At 40.1% G+C, this 11,421-nt stretch overlaps 1 protein-coding gene across 2 annotated transcripts; it reads right to left on the bottom strand.

Moving 5' to 3' along the window:
- Window positions 1-2,072: 2,072 nt before the first annotated feature.
- Window positions 2,073-10,770, bottom strand: oscp1b (organic solute carrier partner 1b). Of its 2 annotated transcripts, XM_070967034.1 has the most exons (11): window positions 10,489-10,770; window positions 9,923-9,964; window positions 7,022-7,176; window positions 6,439-6,606; window positions 5,574-5,654; window positions 5,351-5,454; window positions 4,739-4,867; window positions 4,511-4,580; window positions 4,126-4,265; window positions 3,985-4,048; window positions 2,073-3,142 (listed from the first exon to the last, which is right to left on the bottom strand). In XM_070967034.1, exons 1-11 carry the CDS (start codon window positions 10,598-10,600, stop codon window positions 3,023-3,025), a joined length of 1,185 nt encoding a protein of 394 aa, XP_070823135.1. In that variant the 5' UTR covers window positions 10,601-10,770; the 3' UTR covers window positions 2,073-3,022. The 2 variants fall into 2 exon arrangements, with proteins under 2 accessions (XP_070823135.1, XP_070823134.1); XM_070967033.1 differs by lacking the exon at window positions 9,923-9,964 and having other exon boundaries at window positions 10,489-10,718.
- Window positions 10,771-11,421: the final 651 nt, after the last annotated feature.

Below are 11,421 nucleotides of genomic sequence, written 5' to 3'. Positions count from 1 at the left end.
AACCCTTAAGTTTAAGTAACCCTTGGATTAGGATTTAATGAGCAATAAAACATGAAATCAGCTTCATCTCCAGTCTCACCTAAATCTCATAAAATTTCTTCATGGAAATCATTTAACTTACCTGTCTCTGTAGCTAAATGTAATGCAGCTGCAGCTGCTCATAAACATCTCTGACTCTCAGCTGAAAACTTGCCTCATATAATGTAAGGCTGCAATTAAACGATTATTTTCATTGCTAATTAATCTGCCGATTATTTTCGCAATTAATCGATTAGTTATCAGGTCTATACAAGGTCAGAAAATGGTGAAAAACGTTGATCAGTGTTTCCCAAAGCCCGCGTTGATGTCCTCAAATGTCTTGTTTCTGTCCACAACCCAAAGCCATTCAGTTTACTGTCATAGAGGAGGGAAGAAACCAGAAAATATCCACATATAAGAAGCTGGAAACAGAGAATTTTGACTTTCTTCAATAACTCAATACAATTAATCGATTATCAAAGTAGTTGTCAGTTAACCTAATAGGTGGCAACTAATCGATTAACTGCTGCAGCTCGAATATTATGCTCTACACTACAGTTGCTTTTAACGAGACAGATACTGCACCTCATTCAGGTTACCCATATGACTCAGTGAAACTGTATCACTGCCTTCAGTTAGCACACATCTGATAAAAGCATTAGTTTTTCAATATTTGACACTCATTGTCCAGCCATGAAATCTCTGAATCAATGTTACCTGTATGTTGAAATTGCAGTTAGGGAGGGTACCACCGATTCAGCAAACTGAAAAGCCAAGGTGTTACTCATTTACTCAGTAAGCACAGTTTTTGAATGACATGACATTTATTAAAGCCCACCTATGTTCCAGATTTAGATTCCCCCGACTGATCTTAAATACCACCCACAGCTACCAGTTTCAAACCAGTGGGCAGGTGTGATAGACAAAGAGAGGGCAACCTAAATGGAAGAGGCTTATTCGAGTTGCTCGAGTCTTCCTGCCTTGACTCAGCAGAGCACATGCCCCCGGCCACATGAAACATTTGTCAGCCTGTGGCTTTACAGTGTCCTACCCACAGCCTTTAAAGAGGAAACTGAATCATAACGTGAAATGCAGGGTCTGTGAGAGAAACATGATTTAGTTTTATGTTCAGGGAAACTAAGGTTGACTGGACTTTTTTTGTCTGTAAATTCAGAGCTTTGTAATATTGCGTGTGGTCCTAATGGAAGAAGCAGCGCAATGTTTTTTTTTTCTTTGCTATGCCACTAAAACAGAATTATCCTGGTGATGACAAATATTTATGGTGAAATGTTTTCTGATGAGGTTGGCTGACTCCAGTGCACAGTCTTGCATTGTGCCTGGCCTAAGCTCAGGTTTCTGTTTGTTTTGCAGGTAGGTTGTATCCTCAGGGCACGTAGTGTTTCTTGTCTCACCTTTGCCAAGATTATTGGGAAGACCTCATCAGAATACTCCTCCCACGGATCAATTCAGAGAAATGTCTCAGCATGTTTAGCCTGCATGGTATGCACCATGTTCGTGTGTGTGTGGTTGACTAGAGGAGTGCTGACTATCAGCCTCACTTTGACCCGTCTGCGGGCAGACTGCACACAAGTATTTTGGGTACAGCTACTCATTGTAGGTCTGTGCTGGAGGACAGCAGTCTAATTGTGGATTACATTCAAGCATACTGCTTTTAATGCTCTGTTTTGGTGGTTAAATATATAAGAATAAACAGGATCAATCACACATTTGTTTTACATTTCACATGATCCTACACTCTATAAATCAAGTGAATTAGTGAAAAAAACGTTGGTCTTATGAGTACGCTTATCACCTTTTGCTGCATTTTGTCAAAGACAGCATGACAGCGTAATAACCTGCAGTGTAGCAGTGTGTGGTAGAGTTTGGACAGACCACACACAGAGTGCATACTGTTTAGAAAGGTCAGACAGCTCCCCCTACTGTTACATCCTTTCAACTACAACAAACTATTACAAGGTTCGTGCCATTATTAACACATTATTGCATCAGTAGACAAGCTGTTGATACAGTTCATTCAATAAGTGTAAAAACATACATTTCCCCACAACTATTTATTAAAAATTCTACAATGCACATTCAACAATTTAACAATTGCAGCAATATGCACTTTCCTATACACAGAAAATAACATTTTCAAATAAATAAAGTATGCAATAAACATATTTACATATTACACAATTACTTATATTGCATTACTCTATATTACAATCACATACTCATCAATGAGCACATTTCTGGGCCCTTGCTGAACATTCTGAGACATTACAGGAGAGTAAGAAATGTCTACTCATTTGATTTTACGGTAGAACAGCGTGATGCAAGATGCACATATTTCTTACCAAAATACAGATTTGACAGAATTTGAATCATAGAAAGAGCACTTGGGTTTCCTTCAACTCCTCCACAATATCCCTAAATCATTTGTTCATCAGAATACAGAAGAAGTTAGACTTCTTCTTCATACTGTGTAATAAACTAACATGGAATTATAGGCTAAAACTGCGATGTATTATTATCATTTAAGATAAATGACACGGTGTGAAATGAAAGGAATGTGTATTTTGTACCACAGCACAGTTCGACTTGAAAAATCCAACATCTTGACATGAAACAAACGGATGTTTTGCTATTACCACATACACATGTTCAGCATACTGACATAGGCCTACTGTATGTTCTGATGCACTGAAACCAGTTTCAGTTTACACGAACTTACTATTAGAGTGCACTGCAGCTTAAAGCTTGGCTCACCACATTCTTATTTGTTAACTATGCAAATTTGCAGTACGTCATTTGACAACAAATGGAAATACCTGCTCACATGTGCATTTTAAAAGCACCCAAAGAAGAAGGTTGTCTGGCTGCATTTGAGGTCACTGCACTGTATTTGCAAGTACGGACAGCAGACTGGTCTATAGGAGACCAGACTGTTGACGATGCATTGTGCTCCACTCCTCGAGGCATTTCTGTCACGATGACCACGTCACAGGCCATCCATCATGGCCAGAAGGTCGTCTCCTTTGCTGCTGGCACTGGGAGATTGATCTCCAGACTCTGTAAACTCTCCCATGATCTTGGCCAGCTCTGCATTGGACTGCTGATCCTGAAAGACAGCGTCATCCACCGATCACAGTACCAGAGTGATCATCACAGGGACTAGGACCTCATTACAGTAAATCCCATTAGACTGGCAAAGCCTCACTCTCTCTCTGATCATTGACTATGTAACCTTAAACCTATCAATGAGATAAGTACAATATGGAGTCTAATCTTGGAGGTTGCTTATCACGGGTAAAAGAGAGCCTACTAGATGTGACAGGGTGGGCCAGTGCAGACTACATGATTTTTGCCATGATTTGCAAGTCCAAGCCACATTTCTTAAATCTGAGATGAAAACCCTCAGGTCGGCATAAAATCTGCACTCATACCAGTGTCAACAGGGTCTCTAGTTTGTTTTTTCATTTATTATACTGTGACAGTAAAAAGACAGACAGAAATGGGGGAAAGAGAGTGGTATGACAAGCAAGTATGACAAACCAAACTGGCAATGGTTGCAACCATGCGGCTGTAACCACATGGCTACCAAGGCGCTCTTTTAGACATGTCTGACTTCATCAAAACCAAAAACAAAATGTGTTCAGAGACGTCAGAAACAGGGAGCTCTGATAAGTGGATGATCCGAAACAAAACAAACGTCATGGCCGCAAAGAGGGTGAAGATGAGGACTAGCATTCAGTGCCCAGCAGGATGTAAAAGATGTTTTGTGGTTTGAGCAGCTCAGCTACTGTGACATTTTCAGTCTTGTAGTCTGCACTTGTTCTCAGATGCCAGATGTATGGTCAGATTATTTGCCACGAAATGTGCAGCAAAGTTTAGATTTTCATGACACAGATACTGGACAATTTTTTTCCCACTGAAAGAAACACTTTGTGAGGACAGCTTTACCTTTGTTGCTTGGATTTTAATAACTCCATATGAAAGCTCATCTGGTCTTGATATTAATGCCTCTCTGTAATGAAGAGAGCCACAGTGTTAGTTTCGAGTAATCACACTGACAGTGCACAAACAGGAAAAAAGGGGACTCACTCTTCTTCCTCATCTGTGGCAAAGAGGTTGACTCGGAAGCCGCTGTCTGCATTTCCTGGTTTCTGAACTTCTAACCCGCCCATTAACTTGGCCAGCAGGTTCAGCTCCTCTTTGGCTAGAGGGTTGGGAGCAGTGTTGACCTGTTGACATACAATAGCTTGTTTACTTTTGCATATTGCTGCTGTACCTGTTGTTTCCAAGATCCTGCAAATGATGATGATGTACCAGGTAGCAGGTAGCAGGACATGGCTCTGGATCATGGTCACGTCACCACATTTCTGTACACAATACTTGAACATTTAGCCTGAGTGCATGAAATTCATTAACGCTTTGTGTATGAATGAAATCATTCACGTTCGCAGTGATAACAGTGAATCTGTTTCACCTTTGTGTGCTGTGCAGAATTCTTAGATGTTCCTGACATGTGTGTTTCCACTGGGCGGCTGACACTGTACCTGAATGGCAGGATGAAAAAGAGAGAATGAACACATGACTGTGCAACATAGTGCCAAAGATTAGCTGCCAAGACATTACAAACATTTCACTGCAGGATACGGTTCTTTGCAGACATACTGACACACAATGATAGTAAGGGTGTCATGACATATCTTACATGTTTGTGCCTAGTTTGGTGACCCTGTCTCCAAATATCTCGAAGGACCCCTCCCGCAGAGCAGCGGTATAGTTTCCGCCATTGTTGAACTGCAGCCTGGTGACCTCTTCACCAGTACAGCTAAACATCCTGGAATTACCAGATTCAAAAACGCAAAATATTATGGACAAGCATGCCCTTTGTATGCACAGCAGTTTCTTTTGAATTTCTTTTGCCTATGATGAAAACAGTTCCCCTAAGTGGAAACTTTAAGACCCCTCTTGCTTTGAATACTTGTGCCTGCATTATTGAAGCTCACATATTCTACATGTGAGCTTCCTTCATGTATTAAATGCTTCGCTGTACACATACAACCCTTCGGTAATTTGATCCAAGCTAAACATACGGCACGGAATCTAAAAATAGAATGCAAATGCTTGTACAACAAAACCTCTGTAATGCAATTAGCCACAGATAGGCCTACTTAACTTAAGATTACAGTGTTTGGGTGAGACCAGCAAACATATCACAGACAAAAAGGTAAAGATCAAAGATCACTGATGGACCAAAAGTCAATTTTACAATCCAAGCCACTGAAAACTGTTTGGTGAAAACTGCCATATACTGTGGCACCTTATCAAACCAGGGACTTGTGTTCCATGAGGCACAGGACCGCTGGTGGGAAGCACAAAGCGGCCGTTGGAGTTCTGCACTTTGTCCTTGAGGAAAATAGAAACCTGGCATAAAAGAAAACATAGAGACAGGCTTGTGACAACAACAAGACACAAATCAAAAGATGTTATTATCCATTTAACCCTCTCCCCATGATACAAATTTAGCAAAATAATGGACTTACTCTGATATGCATGTCTTGGAAGAAGATAAGGAGAGTTTGTCTAATGAGCTGGAACTCACCACTGGACAAGGGTGTATACATCTAAAAATAAATACAGAAATTAAAATAAAATGGAAAAGAAACAAAATGAGCAATGAAAAAATACACAAAGCAAATAACTATATATATATATATATATATATATATATATATATTCCTTTACTGTTAAGCATTATCCTATTTAAGATATCACATAATAACAAGCAATGAAAATAAATTGTTGCTGACACTTGATATTTCATGTGCAGTGATGCTGTAGCTCGATGTGTGATTGTAATCCAAATGGTTTCTAATCGTACATTGTATATTGACTTCAAACACTGCTTATTCTCTTGTTTCAAATAAGTCACTGTCACCTAAACTGCTTCGATTAAATGCACCTGTTAGAGTCAGCGTGGAGTTGAACTGGATGGTTTTCTCTTGCTTTGATTGGTCAGATGTGTGTACTTTCATACTATTCTTGGTCATAAGATTATGACACTTCAAACATTGTCAAATGTTTCCTCTTCTTCTCTTCTCACAATGTATCATCAATTATGATTCAGAATGCAGTTCTATACTCCACAGCTGACTATCTGTGACTAAACTACAGAAACAATAAAAAAAACAAAAACAAAAAAAAACATGTTTACATCTGAAGTTGCTTCCCTTTCTTTTGTTCTTGTTATACTTTGCCACATTTGGGGGCCTTTTTGCATTCTACCTCTTAGACTGAGTTCATACACCACCAAAAGCTCAAAGATCTTGCAGCACACTGCAGGAAATCCCAACAAGCCACGCGTAATGTCTGTAACACATTTGACGAGAGTGTAGTCACACGTCATACCTCTATGAGCTGCTGGTACGTCTCATCAACCTGGCTGAGAATGGCGGGAGTGTCTTTCACAAAGTCTTTGATTGCATCCATGTGGTTGAAGGAGACGAGGAGGATGTCCTTAGGTCGGGGACAGAGAAGCACCTGGTACTTGAAAGCCATCGTCATCAAGTCATAGAGCTGTGAAGAATGACACACAAGCATGACTTCACTGACTCATCCATCAAATTAAAATGAAAGCTGTTGTTGTATAATAAACACTAGAGGGAGTCATGCACAGCAGCATACAGTGTGATGTGAATCACTCCATGCTTAAGAATTACTGTTGTACTGTTTGCTTCAGGGCAACAAGAAGACACAATCCACTTTTTCCACGTATATGTTATACGACAATAAAGCGTTGATTGGTGTGTTGATTTGACTAATGTAGATCTGAAGCATGCTTGAATATGTGATTATTGATTAATGTGTGGATAAACTTGGTGCACTGCTGTGAAAATTCAACTTAGAATGAAAAAGAGACAGAACAATCTGACATGTGCAGGATACAACACAGCCGTACAGGAGGGCTAGAGCTGTGTACATGGGGACTTACCTTGTCCATGCTTGCTTGATTAAGTCTCATTATGGAGGCATGGGCCAGCCTGTCGAACACAGTGCGTAGGGCCTTTTTGGAGTAAAGCTCCTGAGGCTTGAAAAGTTCTTCTAGGAACTTTTTGTTGAACATGGTGGTGATGATGTCATTCATAACTAGTCAGGCAAACAGTACAGAGAAAAGTCCACAAGGAGTTAGCTGAGGTTTGCAAGTGTATTTTGCACACCGTAGGCTCAGAAAGCAGGCAGATGAGCATTCTAGACTACACTTCAGCCAAAACCATTTCTTCCAAAGCCTAACCCAACAGCCCTAATAAAGCAGCAGCACGGAAAGTCGTCAGCATGTATCCTACTTAGGTAGGCCAGGTAGGACATTTGTTGTGTTTGATCTCCCCTAAGAATCTTTTTATTTGTTATAATTACTTCCACAAGTCAGATTGACAGAGGTGATCATTAACCGTGTTGTGACTGTCAAACAATCAGGTAAACAAGCTTTACATGCGTTTTTTTTTTTTTTTTGAGTCAAGGGTGAGGCAAATGAACTTGCCTGACGTGTCTATGAAGAATCTCAGTCATCAAGGTCAAAGCTATCCAAGGAGGGTTGAATCGAGGGCAGCTGAACTCGGCTGGAGAAGCTTGAAAACATTTCCCAGATAGCAAAATACAGTGATTCAGCGTTGAATTTTGGTGAAATTCAACCAAATTTTTGGTTGAAGTTGAAAAATCTATGTTTATTCAATGTTTAATTAGAGCTACCATTTCAACATTTGAAAAAATGTTGTTGAATCAGCATTGTATAGATGCTGGGTTTTCAATGTTGAAATGTCAACATTAAATAGACATGGTTTCAATGTATGGCATGCTGTGGCTGTGCACCTGTGCCCCCGCCCACGAGACTTGCTCTCTCCTGAGACCAAACCAGTTCAAACCAGTCAACAGTTGGCAGCGGTTGGCAGCTTTTAGCGGTTTTTATTATCTTCGAGTGACAAAAGAAGACAAACTGGTAAGTCCTAATGAGAACACAATGTATTTTCACCAGCATGTCAACTTTGTGAATTATTACCGTGAGGTTGTAGCTTATTAGCGTCGTTAGCATTAGCTAGCGCTAGCATTCTAGATAACGCTAGCTAACGCTAGTGTGTCCGTGTGCAGAGGCTACGCTGAGGGTTCAGGGTTTCCCCCAGTGTATTATAAGCCTGGCGACGGGATGAGAGCGATTTTCGCGGCCAACGCGTCCATCGCGCCGCGCATCGCGTCCATCGCGTCGCCCGGCAAAATGAGCTTCAAATCGCGTATGCTTCATGCAATTTGCCTTGCATGAAGCATATGTAAAACCTACAGATGAAGGCTGAAAAGTGCTGTAATGGTCCTTTAATTAATAATATTGTTGCAATGTAGAATCAATGTAATTTCAATGCATTTATAAATGAATCAATATTGATTCTATGTTCAGATTAATTGATAATTTTACATTGTTTCAATGTTGAAAATGATGTAGTTGAATAAATATTGAATCAATGTTTAGACTGATTGAAAATTCAACATTATTTCAATGTTGATCATAACGAGCGCTTTCAATGTTACTTTCAATGTCTGACATCAATGTTGATTCAATTTTAAGCCATGACCATATCTCAATGTTGATTCAATGGATTTTTGCTTTCTGGGTTCGGCCATCATTCAAGGCGCTTGGATGAGTTCTAGCTAGCTGATGGGGAGTCCCAAACATTTAACCTCTGTGGAGTCGTTCTAATGGTTGTTGAAACCACTTGGGTGTGGCTGGCTGTGTGAAAGCCAGTTGTTAAGGTCACATGAGGTCAACTGTAAAAAGTTTTTAAATCACTTGGGATGGGATGAAAGGACAGTATAGTATGTGGGGGATGAGTGGAGTCATAAACCTACTCCTCTGTTGAGGGATCACTTTCTCTATTTTTACTTAAATGGCCTCCTTCACTCCTCTTTCAAACCATCTGCCCCCTGTCCAAAATATGTTTTCCTAATGAGTGTCCCTTATCCTCCAGGTGGAGGTAATCTGCTGAGTCTTGAGCCATGCATTTCTTCAACGGCTGCTCAGTTTCCCTGATATACAAATTTGTGCATTCCTCACTGCATTGGACTGCATACATAAGACTGCTTTTCTTGTGTATGGGCGTTCAGTCTTTTGGCTGGCACAGTTTCTCTCTTAGTGTGTTGCAGCAACAGAAGGAGAAAACCATCCATCATGAACAATATCATCCATTGTATCCTGGTGAAGCCTTTCCACACATATATGGACTCCCCAAGTGGATTCAACAACCGTGATAACAGCCCCACTGAGGTTAAACACCTGGGACTCCCTGCCAGCCACTTAGAACTGAAGAAGACCCTGGGATGAGACGCCAAAATGTTTTCAGGTTTTAACAACCAAGTCCAGTTGTCCTTGATTCAAGCCTCTTTGGATAACTTGCTTAACAAAGTGAGGCTAGGTAGTATGTTCTGCTGCTTACCCAAAAGTAAAAAATGTAACACTGCTCTGAGAGCAGAGTCAGTGCATTGATATATGCAGACAAGAGACACTTTATAAAGTGACTATTTTAAGGCATAGAGTGTATGCTGTGTCATGAAAACACCCCTAATTTTAGACTATACAATACAATACACTATACAATGAAAGCCCCTATAACCAATAAAGTTCGTGCCCAGGACCTGAGCATTTGATTGACCCAACCACTTACATGATGTACCTGGATGCAGAGACAACTGCAGAGCATTGGTTGTGAAGTATGTGCATATGAGGTCTCACCTGTTGCTTATTTATCTAGGCCCTTTGTGAATTCAGCGTGTTGATTTAGTTTAAGCCAAAGCAGAGCGAAGAGCTACTAATGCATCAGTGCATGATTATTTCAAAGCTCTGTAATAATACCTCTCCTTCTGTCCTCGTCTATCCAGCCAGCTATTGTGGAAACTTTATGAATTAAAAGGAGATAGATACATGAAATGATGTGCTGAAAACCAGACTGTTGTATAACATCGCAACACTTGATCAATGTCGCCGTAGGCTAAATTTGAAAGTATGCCAAATATGCCAGTATACTGTGTGTGTGAATTATCTAATTATCTTATAACCCTTCTTGGAAGGGGTTCTATTTACTGACGATGGGGCATCGGGAATAAGAAACTGAAATTTGCTCTGCACTCCTAATTAATGTTACATTGCCCCGTGCAACACAAACTAATGTGACACGAGTTACGATGTTAGCAAAAAAAATGTGCATTTAACTTACCAAAAAAATGATTCATTAATGTTATCACTTGACTTAACCTTATGTTGACTTTCTATGAACCACCGAAACTTTTATCTGCAAATTATACATTTACTCCACTACCACTAAACGACACGGTTAATGTGCAGTTGTCGCTGTGTAACGTGGCCGTTTTACTGCAGGGTGACATTTGTGTTGTTATCCGGATAGCTGCTAAGCTAGCTACCTTTCTTAGCTTTGTCAGCAGGGATATTTTGAGCCCGAAGCCGCTGGTCCAGGATGTACAGCATTTCTCCGCCGAGGTTGATGAATAGCAGGGGCAGAGTTCTTGAAGACATGTTGGTGTTTGGACGGTTGAATACCTCCAAAAAACGTCGGTAGCTAGCGAATGTTGCTAGCTCGAAAGCTTGCCGATACGGGGGTCTGTCTATTTGATAAAGCCTCCTCTGGTTGCCAGGCCACGAAGGTAAGAGCCAATCAGGATGCTTTACGTCATACAGTGCAGGGAAGGGGTCAGGCGGAAATGAAACTTTCAGTTTGCATCGTGCTGGTCAGTACATAAACATTCCTGTGAAATATTTTTACCTCTACAAGCAATGAAAAATGAAAAACTGGACAAGGAAAATACCCTTTAGCTGAAATGCTTACAACTGATGCTCAGACCTGTGACAGAGTCTCTCAAGTTCACACATTCACAGCAGGTCAAAACGTTTAATACAGGTTTAAAGAGGTTTATACTGAGCAAAATAATCCTCAATATTTTTTTTAATCAGAATTCCATGTCGATCATCATATTTTCAGTTACTATGTAATTTCCTACAATTAAACAACATTAAAATAGTCACTTTTTTTTTTATTTTTTTTTTTTTATTGAAAATGTCGTACAAAGTGGTTCATGCAATTAATTGTGTTCTCACTGAACAATGCATTCTATTTACAACAACGCAGATCAATACAAGGAGTTTGCCACACACCGGCATATAATGCAGCAGGTACAATTACACTGAATACACTGAATTGCATAATTCATAAACTGGTTTTCCTTTATTGTCTGCATGAAAGCTAGGACTGCTGCAACAATAAACAAATGACTTCCCTAATAGCTGAACATCAACAAACAGAAAATTCTGCATGGTCCAAAATCCTTTGTGTCTTGTTA

The sequence above is a fragment of the Chaetodon trifascialis genome, chromosome 7 (genome assembly GCF_039877785.1).
Source record: "Chaetodon trifascialis isolate fChaTrf1 chromosome 7, fChaTrf1.hap1, whole genome shotgun sequence".
In the NCBI taxonomy this organism is placed as follows: Eukaryota; Metazoa; Chordata; class Actinopteri; order Chaetodontiformes; family Chaetodontidae; genus Chaetodon; species Chaetodon trifascialis.
Note: the sequence above shows the minus strand (reverse complement) of the source record. Positions and strands in the feature narration are given on the sequence as shown.